This window comes from Nipponia nippon, unplaced genomic scaffold (genome assembly GCF_047370975.1).
Source record: "Nipponia nippon isolate SJK-2023a ecotype South Korea unplaced genomic scaffold, ASM4737097v1 scaffold_19, whole genome shotgun sequence".
In the NCBI taxonomy this organism is placed as follows: Eukaryota; Metazoa; Chordata; class Aves; order Pelecaniformes; family Threskiornithidae; genus Nipponia; species Nipponia nippon.
The window spans coordinates 5,968,190-5,987,168 of NW_028262335.1; the positions used below are offsets into that span (position 1 = coordinate 5,968,190).

The 18,979-nt window shown below is 54.0% G+C and overlaps 2 protein-coding genes across 6 annotated transcripts in view; both read left to right on the forward strand.

Moving 5' to 3' along the window:
- AGRN (agrin) overlaps positions 1 to 8,109 on the forward strand; it is a 125,506-nt gene extending 117,397 nt beyond the window's left edge. For all 5 annotated transcript variants that reach the window (XM_087755380.1, XM_087755382.1, XM_087755381.1 and 2 more), the window contains 3 exons: positions 2,654 to 2,878; positions 3,564 to 3,667; positions 5,267 to 8,109. In XM_087755380.1, coding sequence (XP_087611506.1) covers positions 2,654 to 2,878; positions 3,564 to 3,667; positions 5,267 to 5,424 — 487 coding nt within the window. In that variant the 3' untranslated portion in view covers positions 5,425 to 8,109. The remainder of the gene's footprint in view (positions 1 to 2,653; positions 2,879 to 3,563; positions 3,668 to 5,266) is intronic.
- A 5,663-nt stretch (positions 8,110 to 13,772) lies between these two features.
- The window catches only part of LOC104009062 (tyrosine-protein phosphatase non-receptor type 11), a 58,379-nt gene continuing 53,172 nt past the window's right edge, over positions 13,773 to 18,979 (forward strand). Inside the window, exon 1 of the mRNA XM_087755467.1 lies at positions 13,773 to 13,885. Within this exon, the coding sequence (XP_087611593.1) occupies positions 13,872 to 13,885 (14 nt within the window). The 5' untranslated portion in view covers positions 13,773 to 13,871. The remainder of the gene's footprint in view (positions 13,886 to 18,979) is intronic.

The following is an 18,979-nucleotide window of genomic DNA, read 5'->3' on the forward strand; positions in this document are numbered from 1 at the left end:
CGGCTGTCCCTCTGCACAGATGTGAGCCACATCCCTGCAGATGAGCGGAAAGCCGCTACCTCTGTGTCCTGCCTCTCCCAGTGCTCTGCAAAGGGAAGGTCACCATTCCCAGCCTTCTCCCCGCCAGAGCCAGCCTATTTCGGCTGTGCATGCCCCATCCTGCAAGGGAGCTTAGCACTTCTCCCCAGATCCCTCTGCTGGGATTTGGCAGCGGCACTCACTAGCCCCGCCAGGGCTGAAGGACCCATTGGGCTGTCCATAAAAAGTAGTTTCTTCTGTCTCCAGGCAGACACCAGGGTGTGCCTTGGGCAGGACTAACACTCCCAATTGCTTCTCTGGGCTCTGCTGGCCGTGACATGCCCGTACTTTTTTTTTTTGAACGTACATTTTTATATATACATCTAGTTAGAGCTGACTGTAATGCCGGGCCTGTAGCCCCTAACGCTTGCAGGCAGTGCCAGCAGGACAGCTGTAGTCCTGGGTTTCCCCTTCTCCATGCACGCCCTGCCGCCCAAGTGCCCCGCGACTGACTCAGAGGCCTTACGTGTCAATTCAGCCATCTGGCTAGATGGGAGCCCCTTCTGCAGCATCCCAAAGAACCAGCCTGAGACCTGCCTGCAGGTCTGCCCGGGAAAGGGTCCTCACACAGGGCCGTGGACCAAAAGCCCCCTTCCCGCAGCGGTGCTGCCCTCCGTCCTGTCCCAGGATACACATCCCAGCAGGGCAGTGTGGGTGATCAGCAGCCACACTGATAGTCCTGACCCAGGAGAGTCCCTGCACCGCTGGGACAGGGCTGTATTCACTCGTTGGCATTATGCTCACCCTGGCTAAGCAATAACTTGCAAACTTGTCTCGCTGGCTTAAGGAAACTCAGCCCCAAGGACAGTGGCTGAGGCTTCCTGCTCATGCTGGGCGGATTTCTCAGCTTGGGCGTTGTGTAGGGTGAAGAGCCGTTGCTGTTGAGCAGGGCTGTTCCCTGTCCGTGCGCGGGGCGGGAGGGAAGGGTCTCCTCTGCTGTCCTGCGCTTATCGCACGCTCCCCTTTCTTCCTGCATCTAAGTCCCGAAGCACTGGACTATCCTGCGGAGCCCAGGTGAGTCTGTGCCAGGCTTTCAGCTCTTGCGTCTCGTGCTCTGCTGTTGCTGCCTCAGCATGTCTCTGTCTCTGTGCGCGTTCTGTGTGTCCATACCCTTGGCTTTTTATTTATAAGGGATACAGCTCTGGAGATGATGAGAGTAAACCCGAAGGAAGCCCTGTCCTTCCAGCATAGGAACAGCAGCTCCTATGCAGCTCCAGCTCTGGCCCTCCCTCCTGGGGGACCAGCCCAGCACATAGCCACTGGTGAGGCAAGAGGCTGAGTTACCTTGACAATACAGCCCTCGTCCAGCCCTTTGGACACAGTGTCCCTTGGGAATAAAAAGCTGTCTGTGGTGTTTATGTTGTCTGGTCTATGTGTGCACATGTGTCAGCAGTGTGTCTCAGAGCATCCCAGGAGAGTGGATGGCAACTCCATATGGCAACGTCACCAGTTGCCAAGAGCCTTTTGTCTGTTCCAAAAGGGACTGAGCAAAGATTGGGATGCCAACGTGGGGGAAATCCTGTCCTTCCTTCATTCCCCCTTGGGAAAAGATACCACGCCTAGGAGAAAGAAGGCTTTCTGCCTCTGTGGACAGTCTCCATCCCCTTCAAACTGCAGGGTGCTCATCGCCTCCCAGTCCCAGCCTCAGGCTCCCGTTGGGCTTTGGTCAAGCAGAGGCAGCGGGGTAGAGCAAACGCCTCCAAGGCTGATGGCTGTGTGGTGATGGCACGGGGAGCAGTGGTCCCCAGGCACCCCAGCCCTGCTTGCACCTCGGACGCCTGCCAGCAGGATGGTGAAATGGTGTCAACCCCAGCTTCGCTGCTGCTTGCAGCCCTCTTGATCTGGCCAACAGAGCCCTCTTTATTCTGACCCCTCCCAAATCAAAGGCAGCTCTGTGGGGAAAACCTTTCTGCTGGCCAGATCAGGGCCAACCCGGTACCGTTCACCAGCCCACGTAACAGACCTCTTCCTTCAGTGCCTGCATATGAGGAGGCAAAACCAAGACTTGTGTGTCACAGCTTGCAGGGGTTGATGTGTCTGAACCTTGTGCTCTGTGGAGGGCAAAAGCAAGGGGCAGTAGCCCCAGGCTGTGTCTTTGAGGTTCAAGCTGGATGTTGGGGAAAACACTTCATCCCCAGGAGAACTGTGCAGCACCCACTCAGGTCAGCAGAAAGATGGAGAAGCTCCATTCTTGGTGGTCCACAGCTGCCCTCATCTAGCACTGGGAATGGTCCTACTCTGAGTGGGAGCTGGGTTAGAGAACTCCAGAGGGCCATTTCTTTGATCCTGTGGCCTGGTTCAGAGCTTTCCATCTGCTCCCCCTGCCATGCACCAGGCCTTCTGAGCAGGCCTGGGATATTGCAAAGGCTGCGACCCCTCAAGTGCAGCAGGTAGGGACTGAGACCCCATGCATAGCCTGGTGCCAAAGGTGGGTTGAAGGTTATCCTCAGCAGGTGAGCTAGTTGGCTGGGAAGAGAGAAGGCTGCTCCGAGGAGCTGACTGGCTGCCTGTTGCTTTTGTAGCCATGTTTTTAACTCTGCTCTGTCTTCTCCCCTGCTCCCATCTCCCCATGCAGCGAGAAGGCCTTGCAATCGAACCACTTTGAACTAAGCATCAAAACAGAAGCCACTCAGGGGCTGATCCTGTGGAGCGGGAAGGGGCTGGAGCGATCAGACTACATCGCCCTCGCCATAGTGGATGGCTTCGTACAAATGACCTATGATCTCGGCTCCAAGCCAGTCGTCCTACGATCCACGGTCCCAGTCAACACCAACCAGTGGATTCACATCAAAGCATACAGGTGCGAAGGCTAGCAGGAGGGGAGAGCAGGACCGTGGCTGATTGATTGCTCTGGGATGGGCAAGCTGGGAACTAGGGAGCCTGAGTCACGGCTGTGGCTCCATGCCCTGTGATCCCCAAGGGTCACTCCTCTTCTTGGATAATAATAGAGGAGAGGCATGTGGGCAGTGCTGCGTTGGAGGGGTGCGTGTTGTGACACGCCTGTAAATGTCAAAGCGGCAGGCTCAAGGAGGTACGAAAGGTTCGTGCCTTTTATTTTAGCTGGCTGAGGGTTTGACATTCTGTTCGTGTTGAGCCCGAGCCGTCCCTTTTATTTTTATTGGTGGTGGGAGTGGTGAGCGGATCATGCGGCTGGCATGCCAGGGATTTCTGTTGATGGGTCTGGAGGGCGCGGGAGGAAGCTGCGGCCGCTGGCGGGGCTGGCGGCGGGGCTGCGGGATGCCCGGGCGATGCCGGAGGGGAACACTCGCCGCCGGCTGCGTGGCGCTCCCCGGAGAGGCGTTGCACCAAGGACGGCTCTGTGCTACGCGGCCCGAGGGAGAGCTCTGCTCCCCACTCCTCTCCAGGTGGAGAAGGGCTGATGGTGCCCAGTGTCTGGATTTAGTGTAAAGCAGAGAGCAGCTCTGGGGTTTTCCTCTAAGGTTGCTGATCATCTTCTGTGTCTTCTTCCCTCGCTCCGGGAGCAGGGTACAGAGAGAAGGTTCCCTTCAAGTCGGCAACGAAGCCCCCATTGCTGGCTCTTCTCCGCTTGGTGCAACACAGCTAGATACAGATGGGGCCCTGTGGCTGGGTAAGTCGGTGTGGAAAGGGTGAACCTCCTCTGCACCCCTTGCTGAGGGGCTCAGAGCTGGGACAGTGATGTTCCCTCACTTGTTTCAATGGGACACCTTTGCCTCCCAGGTGGTTTTGACAGGTTTGACCTAATAAGTCCCCCGCTCGTTCTCTGCCTACTAGGGCAGGATGCCGGTGGCAGCTGAGGGTCGAAGGGTTGGCTTTACCAAATGCCAGTCCTTTCCATGTCACCATGTCCCCTGAAGAGAGCCGTTAACTGGCCTGCAGCTCTGGATCCCCTGCTGCCGATGGCATGGAGCACCCTCTCCCTCTTCACCAAATTCCCTCGTGTGTGGGAGCCTCCGCTAGTTCACAAGCCTCCCAAATGTTCCTTGCTTGGGTGACTCTGGTTCCCAAAGGTGAAATGGCTGAATTGAGAGAAGGGTACTTCTGCCTGGAAATACGTAGAGACCCAGATTTTAAATGTTGCTTTATTTGTATAGCAGAATAAGCAGGCATGCCAGAACGTGCCCGTGTGTGCAGCAGAGGCAGTTCCATTTGTGTTGACAAAGTATTTTGATGGTGCAAACAGTGTTTGACCCATTGCATCTATCTCACACCGCCTGTGGCAGACCTGTCAGCACAGACAGAGGCCGGGTTTGTCCTGTAACAGCTCAAATAGGCAAGAAATCCACCCACAAGTGGAGGATAATTGTGCTTAACTACAACTAGTATTAATCTGAGCTAAGAGGATAATGAAGTCCTTTTTGGAGCCTGAAGGGATGAAAGAAGGATGCCCAGTGATAGGGGACGCTGCAGGTCCTGGGCTTCGTTCGTCTCTCGAGGAGCTTGCACGACAGCTCTCCATCTGTACGTTGAGGACTGGGCTGCTCCTCAGGCAGGAGCTGTAGCAGTCCTAGCGTTCAGGATTGCAAGGGGGCACAAAGGCCACAGAAATCAACGGACAGAAACGTTCATCTGGGGATTTTGATCATCTGCTGTGAAGAAACAGTGAATTAGATTCTGTTCACACTTTTCAGAAGCATCTGTTCTTATCTTCCCAGTCTAAGCCTGTAGTTTCAGGTCTAACCTGCCTTACAGAGAGTTCATATTCAAAAATGTAGCCTTACCTCTGAAAAGTCAGTATCCCAGATGCTATTTCTCGTTCTGAAATCAACCTAGAAGTTATGTGGAAAGCAGAATTTTTCCATGAGAAAGTTTTACTTGGCTTCTCCGCTGGGCTCTTCCAAAGGTTTTGTTTGCAATCAGCCTTTCATAATTTGAGGGCCTGGAATGAGCCATAGTTGATGTTTCAGTAACTGAAATAAAATTCAGTTTGGATTTGGGACCAATCTCCAAGGAAAGTAAGTATTTTAAGTTGAATGGGGATTTTAGAATGCAAGTTACTGTTTTAAGTGCCTTCAGGAAACCTGTATGAATTGGTTGGAACTGGCATTTCTCTGATGTAAGTGGAAAGAAATACTGGCCAGGACAGAGTGTTTTCCCCTCTGTTGAGGAAGGCATTCCCAGCAGCGCCTGCGCTGCGTGCGTGAGCGTGCAACGGCTGCCCCGCGTCTCCTTGGTCCTCCCAGCCGACCTTCTGCGCTCTCTCTTGCAGGGGGGATGGAGAAGCTGAGCGTGGCTCACAAGCTGCCCAAGGCCTACAGCACCGGCTTTATTGGCTGCATAAGGGACGTGATTGTCGACCGCCAAGAACTGCATCTGGTGGAGGACGCTTTAAACAACCCCACAATATTACACTGCTCAGCCAAATAGACCCCCAGGGACCCTTCCTTCTCCTTCCCTCCCTCCTGCCTATTGCTGTAATTATTTTCTATTTTTGTAAACTTATTGCTTTTTATATTTTGGGGGGAGGGGGGAATGGGAGGGGAGGAAACACCTTTTCTTTTGGGTTATTTGTTCGGTTGCAGTCTATCCAGGTCAGTCAGACTCTAATCAAACAGCAGCAACAAAGAACAAACCTTGAACCAAGTCTCCAAGAAGTGACAGAAGAACTTCCCCATTGCATCTGCATTGTAAATCTTATTCATACTTGAAGCTTCTGTTTGGGTTATTTTTCCCCCTCCTTACTTGTGTTCTTGGGTTGTTGCTCATGCCGGCGGGGGAAAGGATGCTGGTGCTGGCGAGATGTGTGGCCTTCGTGGATTCACCGCCTTCCCACCTCAGGCCTGGCCCCAAAGCCCCCTCCGCGGTGCTGGCTGAGCAGGGAAGCGGCCATCAGAGAAGCGGGAATTGCCACCCTGCTTTGGGGCCTGGCTCTGCCAAGCCTTCTCCTGGCCCTGTGTTCACCCTGTCTCCCTCCTCCCCCCCTTCCTCTCACTATAATTTATGTGTGTAAGAATCTCAAGTGCTTTTCTCCTTTATGCTCTGTTAAAATCAGGGATGCCATGCACTGGAAGAGAGACCAAGGTCTGCTCTGAGCAGGCAGAAAAGCATTGCTCTTTGGTTGTCTTATGACTGTTTGCTGGACTGAGAGGTGCTGTGGGGGAAATGTTGATTTCTCTGTTGGCTCTCCTCCTCTTGGACATGTGCAGAAGCAGCTGTGAAACCTCATTTCCACGCTTTGTGTTTATCCAGACATGTCCTAACCACCTGCTTGCCCTGGCTGCTCTTCCCAAGAGCTTCTGTGTACCAAGCGTTGCCCTCCCATGCACCGGTGAGAACTTGCAGCATGTCTTCAAGAGCTGGAAGTGCTCTCCCTCTTCCAGCGCTGTCAAACAGGCTGCCAGGGCACAGGGACTGGGGCCCTTTTCACTTACAAAAAAAAAAAAAAATTTGTTGGATGTGTCCTTCCATGACCCATGTCCGTTTTCCAGCCTCCGGGCATGACTTGCCCTCTGTCTACCGTGAGGATGCTTGCAGCTGGCCAGCATGTGAATCTCTGTAGAGCTGGTATTGCAGCCTCTCCCACGAAGAGTAATTGGAGTTTTACCTTTGACTTCAAGTTTTTGCAATGCCCAGTGCAATGCAGGGTCTTCCACGCCATGATCAAAGCTACTCTGGATACTGCCAGCCCAGCAGCAATAGCTGAAACGGGAATGGGCCGGGAGTCAGCTGTCGAGGCACTAGTATTTGGGAGGAGGGTTTTTTTAAGTATTTTCTTCCTCCATGCAAATCTTGAAAGCAAATACTGTGGTGCCAGTTACAAAGCCAGTACGTGTGTTTCTGAATGAATGTATGTGTGTTTGTGAGTGTCTGTCAACACGTTTGCATGCAAACACTGAATCTCCTGTAAGCAGGAGAAGAACAAGCAGATTGCAGCTATGAAAGAAATGACCCACTCCATTCAGGTTCCTTCTCCATGGGAAGAATTGACTGATGCTGTGTAGCATCTATGTCCCTTTCCACCACTGGGACGCAGCTGTGTCCCTTTCCCACCCTGAGATGAGAGCTGGCATTACTCTGTGTAAAACCAGCTAAAACCAGCTTTGTGGAGCGTGCAGAATGAATCTGAAGGATCCCGCCAGGTATCGAGTGTTACTTAATATCCAGGGTGCCGTCATTTTGCAGTTTTACCATAAATTTCTAGCACACCTTGTAGTGCACCTTTTCAAAGTAGCGTACTCTTTAAAAATGTTGTTTCTTGGCACTAAGTTTTGAGCCATGAAAAGTCAAATTACTTTTCTCAGGGTGAGCTCTGAACACAGATGTAACAAAGGGGAAGAACGTAGCGTAAAACCACTTGGGTTTCTTTTTTCTTCTTTTTTTTTTTTTTTTTTATTAAATCTATGCCCCCACCCCCTGCCAAATCTATGCCTAATCTATTGACATTCCTCTAAAAATCCAGTGGTTAAATATTTCACGGGGGGCTGTGCCCTCTGCGGGATGGAGCCGCCGGGGGGGTGTGTGTGTGTGGCTGTGCGTGTGGCGATACCACATTTTAAGTGGCTACTGTATATAAATTGTGGTTCCTGGTGGGGAGTACTGTGACTGTGTTGTGAGAGGGACGGACTGCTGTATTTTGATCGCGAGGTGTAGATAGGCAGGGGCTAACTAGGACTGCAGGATGGGGTGGGATGGGAGGGAAGGGCAAGACCCTCAGCCTGTGGTTTGAGACCGTGAGTTCCAGCTGGGCGACGCGACTGCCTCGGCCGAGCGCGAGGGCTGAAAGTGCCGACTCCAGAGGGAGAGGGGCATGCGCAGAGGACGCTGCTCATTTTCTAGAATGCCACTGAAATGAAGCCAGGGTCACTGCAAACCAACCAACTAAACAAAAACAAAAACTCTGTCTGCTTTTGCTGGGGCTTGGAAATGCCTTAAAACAGGACCTTGCGTCCTCGTTGTCAAGCATCTTGAACCAAGGTCAGATTCAGCAGTGCTCCCTAGGGGCTGTGCACTTAACTTCGGCTTTATTTTTAATAGCGTTTATAACATGTATGTACAAAAAAAAAAAGACATTGAGGTTTGTTTTTTTTTTCCTGGGTTTTTTTTTTTTTTTTTGCTTTTTTAAAAAAAAAAATGTCCATGTGGCTTCATTTATAGGGTAAATTAATGACCATTGTGAACTGCTGTATGAATTCTGAAGGGCAATGCACAGTAGAGGAGCAGCATGATATAACCATTACTAACTTGTGTCTTTCGTCAATCACCATGAAATAAAGTTTGAAAACTATTAAATATGTTTTTAAGGGGCCTGTTGCTTTTTTTATTCTTTTTGTACCGCATGCCTCACGCTTGCTCACTGGTGTGTATCTGTCTCCTGGGCAGATGCTGCGTGAAGTCAAACCAGTATCTCCCTCTCCGTTTCCCTTAGCTCACGCAGGTACCTGCTGTATCTTGTAAATGCAGCCTTTTTATCAATGCCAACCTCAATCCTATCCACTCAATATTTGCAGGAGGAAGACTCCTGTGTGTCTTTACTTCCCCTCCTCTGTGGCCATCTGATCGCACTCTGCATGGTTTCACCTATTCAGGTGTCCGCCAGCTTTTCCTTCTTTGCCATGCGTGCTTTTATCGCCGCCTCTTAGGTAGCATTTTCAAAAGAGGCTTTCTATCCCATTGACATCACGCCATGTCAGCAGGACTGAAGTGATGCTTCTGTGGCCTGCTGCTCACTGATGGCAGCAGTTTCCCCTGGGTTTTAGCCTCTGTGAGCTGAGGAGCCATGGAAAGGCAGTCGCAAGCATGCAAGCAGGATGTGGTTTGAGCTGTACCAGCATCTATGTTTCTGCTCTAAACAGGTCTTCCTAATGGGGCCTCTCCACCTGGCCAGAGCCCTAGCTCTCTGATCCCTGCAGCTTCATCTTTCTGCAAGAAAAGAAGGTGGGAGGTAGAGAAATTTGTTTGCTCGAGAGGTCACGTTCATGCAAGTGGTGTGAAGTGAGAAAAAACCATGAGTTTCCTGCCATTTGGAAGGCAGCTAATTTAGCAAACGGAGTCATTTTGATATCCAGCAATGATGCACACTTGATTGGTGTTTGCACCAGCTCGGTAGGAACCGGCTTTTCAATGGACAATGAGACGCCGAAGACTCACAATGGGGAACAATGAGGGCAGTGTTTGAGCAGCCACAGGGGTTGCACAACTCACAACTGGGGCCATGTTTTGCTCAAGATCAGCCTCCTGCTGCAGCGTCTTCTTGACAATGACCTTATTATGCCACAACAGGCACGGACTTGCAAAGTCAGTACCTCTTGCACAGGCGTTTTGCCAGCTTGCTGCAAAGCAGTAGGAGAAAAAACTGTCCTTGTCTTGGCCAGAAGGAAAAGCTGAGCTCTGGCAGCTGGGTGGGTTGGTTTTTTTTTTTACTACAGGCTGGAAAAACCCATTGTGAGGGGAAAGAGGAAGGAAAGAAGGGCAGGAGCCACCCTGGGGGCACGCTTGGGCAGGCAGCAAGCATGACTCAAGGGGATGGCCTGGCCACGCTTTCTGGCAGCCCTTGCTCTGCGAGCAGCCTGCTCGGCGCGCTCAGGAACACGCCGTGTGCGCATCAAGCCTGACTGCCCAGTCTGCTCTCACCGGGAGCAAAGGCAATCGGGCGATATCGTCAAGAAGGAGAGGGCAGTTGGGGTTGGATGGTCTTACCCATCCTCAGCTTGCTCCGGCACCCCTAGCCTCTGGAAACAGCTAACCCCGACAGCCCGTTGTGAGCCTCTCCTGTGCCCGAGCTTCAGTCCGGGGCTAAAAGCAGCTTAGTCCATTCTTCTCAAGCCACTGAGCGGAGGCTTCAGCAGGATGGTGGGGAAGGGCGTGGGGGACCCGGGGGCAGCGAAGGGCAGTGGTGTGTTGCTTTGGCGATCGCGTGAATGGTTTCATGAGGCCGTCCCATGGGATTTTGATCTGTTGTATTGCCTTTTACAGTTGCCTGCTTCCCAAGTGCTTAGCTGGCAAGTGTGGAGTGAGAGACCGATTAGCTTGCTTTTTCCTGAGGCTGCTGCTGCTAGCCGGGCTGGTGGGGGCTAGTCCTTCTGCAATATGGCAGACCAAACCTAAACCTCTGCTGAGTTAGTTGTGGCCCATGTCCCTTTCCCCTGTAGCCTGGGTAGTGGCTGTTAATAGTTCTGGACTCCTCAGCTCCATGGCTGCTTGGCCTCACTTTGCAGCGTGTATGGTGGGGAGCAGGAGCCATGGATTTCTTTCCCTGCGCTGCTGCTGCCGCAGCCTGTGCCTCGGGCTGGTCGCTTCCACGGCTTGCACCGTGCTCTCCTCACCTGCCAAAGCAGCGGCAGGATCCATCACCCTGCTCTGTAACGTACCTCTGTGTCTGTGGCTGGGAAAACGTGATTATTCAGAATGAAAAGGAGCTGCAGTGTTTGCAAGTAGACAGCTTGGCCCGTGAACACGGTCTTTCTGGCTCTTCATCAAAGGAGCCTGTCACAGGGCCTACAGTTCAGGGCTATGCAGATGCCCTGAATTTAAGGGTTTATGGAGCTCTCGTGGCTGTGGCTGGGAGTGCAAACATCTTTCCAAAGCTGAGCGCACGCAGTGGTGCTGGGCTGCCTGAGCTGCCATCGCTCGGGTGGATGTAACGTGAGGGTCCGGCCCCATGTGGACCTGAGGAATGGGGCTAGTTTACGGTGTCTAGTCAAAGTGCACCTGGGGGAATTCCCTTCCCTCAGACTGGAATCCCAGTCACTTCCTCTGCATTCCCAACATCAGCTGGTGGGAGAGCTACGTGACGTGGCTGTGTCCTGGTACCCAGCTATCCGTTTCCAGCCTGCAAATGGAAGAGCAAGCCTGTGAAGTTGTGTTTCTATCAATGAAAAGCTCAGGCGGAAATTGGAAGTGACTTTGAGTAGCACTGGGTGCTCCTCAGGATGACCGACACAGCTGAGATGGGATCTTTATAGCTGTCCTTACTGCAAACATTAAAGGCACCTGGGAGCGTTGTTCCCAGAGCTTACCATCTTTGGAGACTGTGGGGAGTCTGGTGTCCGAACCCAGAGATCAGCCTGGGCACAAAGGCTCCTGGTGAGCTTTCTCCTGAGTCTCCTGTCCTGTGTGACTGCTTCTCCCCTCCAGCAGCGGCCAACATGGTGGTGGTACATCAGCCCTGTTCTCACTGGGGACCTTCTGCCCGCTCCCCTGGCAACTCTCCAGCCCAGGCACATGCTCTGTAATTGCAAGACAAACATTATGCCTCCCCAGGAGTGTTCTCACTTTTCTTTGCTCCTAGACACGCTGCCAGTATTGTCCTGGCTATTAGCATGTGGCATTTCCAGCCACTCTCCCACCCCTGTAGATATTCCCAGGAGAACATATAGATGAGAGCTAAAAATGTGCTCTCCTCTGCCTGCAGCAGGCAATGCCTCAGGGCTGGGGCAGGAATACCAGACTCCAGAGCTCCTGAGTAGGGTGCTGAAACCCAGTTTCTCCGGCAGCCTGAAGCATCTGTCCTTACTGGGAGAAGTGTAGCAGGGTAGAGCCCAGGCACCAGTAAAGCCTCTCCCAGCCAGCCACCAGCTGAGACCGAGCAGGTTGGAGAGCAGATGGGGTCACACAGACATCCAGCTCGTCCGCTGTCATCACGGTGCGTTTCTATTGCAGCAGGTCTCCAGAGGGACAGGCACCATCCCAACACCGAGAAAATGGGATGTTCTGGCTGCAGAGAGCTCCCAGGCCAGAGTCTGGATTTCTCTGCTGGGTATTTCTGTGGGAGCAAAGCATTCCAATGGACAGGAGGGCTGAGATCTCTCAGGAAGGGACCATTTTCACCAGTTATCTGCGTCCCAGTTGCCTAGTCTAGAAACCAGGATCTTACAAGAAGGGGGGAGATCTGTTCCAGGGGTTTCCGTTTGATCTGTTTTTAACCAAGAAGCTGAACAGCAGTCCCTGACCGTGTCCATTGCCCTGAGAAGGGGTCTTGTTCCCCCCCGCCGTATGAGACAGACACACACAGAAGTCACAGTCTGGTCTCTCACAATGAAGTCTCAGTGCTGTGACAGAAGGTCCCAGTAACTAGGAGCCTCGATAGCAGGGGAAATGAGGAAGGAGAGGACAGGGGTCATCGTTATCAGGGTTGCTATTTGGCCTCTGTGCTCCTTGTTGCCCCATGAGCAATCCGGTGGCATGCAGGAAAGCTATGCAACCCGCCAGTCCTCCTCGCTGAGAAATGAGCTGGCTCCTGCTGCCAGCTCTCTGGGTATTCCCCGAATAGATATGGAATTCGCTGAGTCTTATTATAGTTATAAAACTGCTATTTTTGCCACTGCGGGCAGACTGGGGGGGGCTCGCTGGCTGTATCCTGGCTTTTTCTCTCTCTTGGACAGCTGGCTTTGTTTTCTCACCCAGCATTCATGAAAGGTGCCAGATTCAGGGCATTTCTTTGGGTTAATTTCTGTCTTTTATGTGAAGCAACATATATTTGACATGAGTTTGTTAAAGGCCTCTGAATTTACACTTCAGATGGCAAAATGTGCCCTATTTGTATAAAGTGTATAGCATGCCTATAGCACACCTGACCCCAGCTTAACCCAGGGGAAGATTTGGGTGTCACCATCCCTGTCTCATCATAGACGTTGGGATGAGAGCAGGGAACCCACTCTGGGGACATCGTGCCCTCCTGGCTCCAAAGCGGCCCCTGAGCTGGGGGTGTTCAGGGATAGCAGCAAACGTGGCTGAGCCTTGCCAGCCTCAGGTGCTCAGCGTCTGGTGGCTTGCTTCCTTCTCTTGGTAGCATGACTCTCAAGTCTTTGTGAACCCAACACCAAAATCTAGACCTTCAATACTGTTTGGCTGCTGAGTACCATCTGAAATTGCTGCTGGTGTGAAGTCATAGAATTGTTTAGGTTGGAAAAGACCTTTAAAATCATCGAGTCCAACCGTTAACCCAGCACTGCCAAGCCCATCGCTAAACCATGTCCCTCAGCACTACATCTGCCTGGCTTTTAAATCCCTCCAGGGATGGGGACTCAACCGCTTCCCTGGGCAGCCTGTGCCAGTGCCTCACAGCCCTTTGGGTGAAGAAATTTTTCCTAATATCCAACCTAAACCTGCCCTGGCGCAGCTTGAGGCCGTTCCCTCTCATCCTACCGCTTGTGACTGGGGAGAAGAGACCGACCCCCCCGGCTCCAGCCTCCTTTCAGGCAGTTGCAGAGAGCGATGAGGGCTCCCCTCAGCCTCCTCTTCTCCAGGCTGAGCCCCCCCAGCTCCCCCAGCCGCTCCTCCCCAGCCTTGGGCTCCAGCCCCTGCCCCAGCCTCGCTGCCCTGCTCTGGCCACGCTCCAGCCCCTCCATGGCCTTCGTGGGGTGAGGGGCCCAGCGCTGAGCACAGCATTGGAGGGGCGGCCTCCCCAGTGCTGATCGCTGCCCCGGTCCTGCTGTCTCACACGCTGTCAGGACTCGGGCAGCGTGGAGCTGCCTAGCGAGGAGCGGGGATGTGCCACGCACGGAGAGCATCCTTGCCAGCCCGGAGGCTGAAGGAGCGATGGCACCAGAAAAGGAACGGCTCCAGGGAGGAGGGGAGAGGCTTCGTGTTGCTCGCCCAGGGGCCAGCACAGCGCGTGCCACGCCGGTGGCCTTCGGGCTGGCAGACGGGGGGGGCTGTGCGGCCCGCGGGTGGGAGCGGGAGCCGGGCGGCAGCGGGGCCGAGGGCGGCGGGGCGCTGCCGGGCCGGGCGGGCGGGGCGGAGGGCGGGGATTCCCCTGCGTCACAGGGAGGGGTTTCCCCGCCGGCCCGTGGCCCAGGCGCCCCGCCGGGGCGCGGCGGTGCGGGCAGTCGGTGCGGGGCCGGGGCTGGGGCCGCTGCGCGGAGCTCCGCGGAGCCATGACCTCCCGCAGGTAAGGGCTGACCGCCGGCGCGACCCGGACCCGCGGCTCCGGCCACCGCCGGAGCACCCGCGGCTACCGGACGCCTCCGGCTCCGGCTCGGAGCTGCCCCCGTTCCCCGCGGCGGGCGCAGCGGCAGCGCCGGCCCCGCCGGTGCCCGTGGGTCGGCGTGCGGCGCGGCGGGGCTCGGGGCTCGGTGGCTGTGCTGGGCTTGCAGCCCGCACCCCTGCCCAGGCACCTGCTGCCGGCCCTGCCCTGCCTTGGGCCACTGGCCCCCAGGCTGGTTCGGCTCGCCCCGTGCCCCCTTTGCGGAGGAGAGCTCCGTGCCTGCGGGAGAAGGCTGCTACCGTAAAGCGTCTCGTCTTAGCAGGCTCTGTAGCCCATGCTGGAGATGCTGAAGACGGGATGCCGAAACGGGACCGAGCTTTAAAACTTGCTTGAAATATCCCTGTGGGCTGTGAGCTGAAGAAAAGGAGACTTTTGTGCATCTGGTGTGGTGTTGGTGCCTCCCCCAGCTTCTTCCAAAGAAGCTGTTTCGGAGCTTCAGTCTCTTTTTCTCAGTGGTGGCAGGAGCCTGTGTGACTTGGGGACATCGTCCCTTCTCGGTTCTTCCTTCTCTGCTGTGGCTTCAAAGGGGGTACAGAGCCGTCCAGCGGATGGACTCTTTCCGTGCCTGCTTGGCAGCCAGCTCCAGGCACCAGGTCGCACGCACAGCTCCCACCAGCTGCAGCGCAGAGGGGTTCCTCAATAGCTGGTCTGGGGGTTCTTCGTTCTTCTCTGTCCTTTCACAGAGACAGCCTTGAGGTGACCTGAAAAAGCGTTTGTTGCTATTAGAAGTCAAGTGCGTTTTGAAAAACCCTGAGGAGGGTGGTGGCTGGGGAGCCGCCGTACAGCTGACAGTCACTTCAAGCTGAGAATGGGATCGGTTACAGGACAGGGAGTGCTTGTTTGCTGTTGGTACAGGACCGAACACGGGCAGGTCACGAGTGGGGTTTCCGCAACCATCTCTTGAACATGTAATAACTCCAGATCCTCCTCACGCGAATTCCTGCAACGCCAGGATTCAGGGGCTTGGTTGGTCTGTGGGTTTTTGGGTCTCTTTGCCACCCAGCACTGGCTGTCTCTCCTGTACAAGTGCTGAGCTGTGCTTTGTGAGCGCCTGATTCAAAGCATGCAGAAGTTTAGGAAGAGGCAGTGTTCATCTGGGCGGCGTCACGTTAAGTTACGAAACATGCCTGCTGATGGGTGATGGAGTAGAAAGCAGCGGGCTGAGACTGGGGGCCCTGGATCTCATTCTCGGCTCTAGTAGTGCTCTCTGTGCCCCCAGGCAAGTCAATATTTGTCTACACTGCCTATACCTCGGTAGCTCCACCCTGTCGGGCAGTTACCTAGGGTAGCAGACTGCTAGAGACAGCACAATGGTTGTAACGCTGCTGCCAGCTCAGCCCTTGCAGGAGTCCCGAGAAACCCGGCTAGCTGGTCGTGCTGCTGCTGAGACGGGGTCAGAGCTGTGTGGCTCGGCTTTTGTACTGGGGGTGGATTGCTCCCGGCATTTGTTGTCCCATCCTTTCCACCTGTGCACTGGAGTGCTGGATTTGCTGCTCCTGGTTCGGTAACGCTGCTCAGGTCCTTTTTCCCCATGCTGTGGCAAGACTGGCTTGGCCCCAGCCCTTCTTCTCTTGCCTAGCAAGAGGTAGGGTGCCTACCAGATTTGTATGGCGTCTTTCTCTTCTGCCTGAACCCTGGCTGATGCTGCGCTCCCTCTGGCTCGAAGCGTGGCCCGGTTCTGCCCAGGTGGATCTGCTGAGATCGTGACCTGTGCTGGTGGGGTGCCGAGAGGCTCAAGCAGCCCCTCGGGAGGGACGGTCACTGCAAGGCCCAGCTGAAGTACTCGGTAGTGGATCCTTTGTGTACTGTCAGCATCGTACCTGCATCCTTTCTTGCGGGTCGTTCAGGCTCGCATGGGAACCCTTGGAATTAAGAGCACTTTGGTGTTAATGGGTTTACGGGCTGACTTACGAAGTCTGGCAGTGTGGAGCTGTTGAAAGCCAGGGTACAGTTGGCCTGTTGTGCTGAAAGAGGGTACTGCAAAGCAGGGGGATCTGCGTGGAAGTGATTTCTCAGTAGCTCTATCCCAGCCAAGGTGCTGGTTCCTCTCCTGAGGGACCACCTCCGCGGCTGCGTATTCCCTTTGCATCAGTCGGCTGCAGTGAGGCTGTCACCAGTTGAAAATCCTGGGAGCTGGGGTGGATACAAGTGTGATTGTGGACTGTCACTCAGGTTTGGAGTGTGCATGACCCTGCCGTCACTCTCCCCCTGCCACAGCACAAGCCCTGTTGTAGAAATAAAACAAATTCGTTGCCATCAGCCTAAACCACAAAGCTATTGCAAATATTGAGCTCCAAGCTGCTGCCAGGGCCTTATTGCGTTACTTCTTAAAAACAGCTTGTTGAAAGAATGACCGTTTCTTTCCCTCTCCCAGCGTTACTGGCATGTGACCTCTCAACTGCAGGAAAGGTTTGGAGGTCAGGCACCTACCACCCCCCAGCAAGGACAGAAATCGCGGTTCTTCTGGAACGGCAAGAGCCCGGGAATCTTAAAGAGTAACTGCTGCCTCCTCTGCTTTGGTGCTTACGTCCGCTCGGGTGCAATCAGAGGCCTTTTGCTGTGACATAAAGATCTTGGTGGATAAACCTCACATCCCCATCGCTGCCGAGTGGCTTGCAGATCCCAAATGCCCTGTTTCTTTTCCTAGAAAGGAGTTGCACAGTGTCTGGAGCACTTGGTAGGTGGCAGCTGACTTGGGCATTGCCCTTGTCTGCAGGGCAGGCTTTTTCTTTACAGCCAGGTTTTCTGGGATGCTGTGGCTGGGAGGAAGGGAAAGTCTGGAGGAAATGAGTACATGCCAGCTTCTGGAGCCTGATTGTCTCCACAGAAGGGGTTGCCCCAGTTGTGCAGGATTCAGCGCTGGGTGGTACTGTCACAGAACTGGTGCCTGTGTGTGACAGATGATGGAGGCCCTTTCCCTTGTTGTACTGTGGTTCTGGTGCTTTGAGTACTGCTACCGCCGATGAAGCCGGTCCCGGTGCGGAGTAGACAGTTACTCTTCTTTCCAGCCTGTGCGTGTATGAGAGAAGCCTTCCTTCTTGGCTCCAAGGCCATGGTCACGGTGAAACAGTGCCGTTGGCTCCAGGGCCACAACGGGCCTGTGTGCGTTAGCCAGCAGCAGTGATTGTGCCAAACCCCCTTGGACTACTGATCTCCCTGAGCTCAAAGTGGGCTGGAGAGATGCTGCCTTGCAGCTCGGCGGAGCCCAGCTGGATTGCACGCCTCCTGCCCCGGGGAGTTAAACGGGTAGCAGAGCAGGCAGCTTACACCACCGTAAGCATCAAACTGCCCCTGGAAGGGAACCCTGAGACCAAGAGGACCAAGCTTCCAGTTTTCAGGGCAATGAATGAGCAGGCTAACGGTGCTGGGGGGATTGGTATCTGGTGAAATGCTTCCATTTCTGTAGCAGACATCACGAAGAGCTGCTGAGTGGTATCCCATATCCAGAGCCGAATACATTTCTTTGACAACTTTTTGCCTGCATTCACATTAACCTTTTTAACTCTAGTTTACTGCTCAGCTGAATTACTTTATCCACAATGATTTTATGGCACATTGTGGGTGGTTCCCTTTGAAGGCTTGGATCGCTTGTAATTACTAGCATAAGCAGGGCTGCTGCAGCCACCAGGGTGGGAAGCAGTGGCTGCTCCAGCGTGGCTGATAAGTCAGGATTAGCCAAAGTCCTGCACATGCCTTCTCCAAGGTGGTTTACCATGCTCGTGCAGGCTACGTTGCTGCACATCTGAGGCATCAAATGCATCCAGCTGGATCCTGAAACCTTGCTTGCTGTCCAACCTGGAGCATCTGCTGCAGTGACAGGAGATACAATGCCAGTCCCCTGAGCAGCCTGCGGTCCCAGCTTTCCCACTCCCTTTACCAGTGAGAAAACACATGCTTCCTGTGCTGAATCCAAATGTAAATATTAACCTTAAGTATTTGCAATAGCTGTTTACTTTGGCAACTTGGGTGGTGGTGGGGATGTGGTAATTTCTGGTCCGGGAAGCAAAACCAGGTCAGTGTTTTGGCATCTTGGGTATTCATCAACAACACATCATGGGCAGAGCTTAGGGCAACAGTGGCTGGAACCTGGATGATTGCGGATCTGGCTGGCAGGAGCGTGCTCAAGCCCACGGCTGCTGTGTCTCCGAAGCGCAGGCCCCGAGGGGTGAGCTCAGAAACGTCCTCTGACAGCTCTCTGCAGAGCTGTTCGCTTCCATCTCTTCAGGCTGTACTTCACTTGGCTCTGGAGCTGACTTGTGCTCAGAACAGGGTCGGTCAGCCTGGGCAGCTGGAGGCCGGTCACAGCAGCGGCTTGAATTCACAGCCTGGCTTCCTTTGCAGTGGCTTGCTCACATAAGCAGGCTTCACGAGACCTTCCCAGCAAGGCAGCTGGTGCCTTTTCTTCCCTCCTTTGCTGCTCCTGCACCTGAATCTCGTCTCTGGTTTTCTCTCTCTGGCCAGGCTGTATGAAGATGTCTTTGGACACAGGCTCTGCTAGCAGCAGTACAGAGACCCAAAGCTCGAAGGCTTTTGTGCAAAGGTGTGCTGAGACTGTCCATACACACTCTGCCTGGACAGGTGGGGAGGGGAGAGAGGGGAAATGCAGCGAAAGGAGAAGATGTGCTTTGTCACCAGGCTTTACTATGGTAAGCGAGGATGAGAACATTGGCAGCAATTTAAATTACACGTCAGTTCCAAGCCCCCAGCCTACTGTTTCTTTGCAGATAGGGCGAGTTCCTTACTGCAGGTCATGAAATGCATAAATACGCCGTTCTCTCCCATTTTCCGGTGAGGGAATAAGAATGGTTAATGGCCTCGCTCAAAGAGAGAAAACTAGCCTTGCCTAGGAGAGGTTTTTGGATCAGGTCCTGGGTGATTTTCCAGTATCCTATGGTTTCCCCCAGGGCAGAGTGAGCTGGTCTCGTTATGGTCCCAAGACAAATTAAGCGCTCTGGGCCCTGGAACACATTTCTCGGATGCAGCTGTATCTCTTTTGCG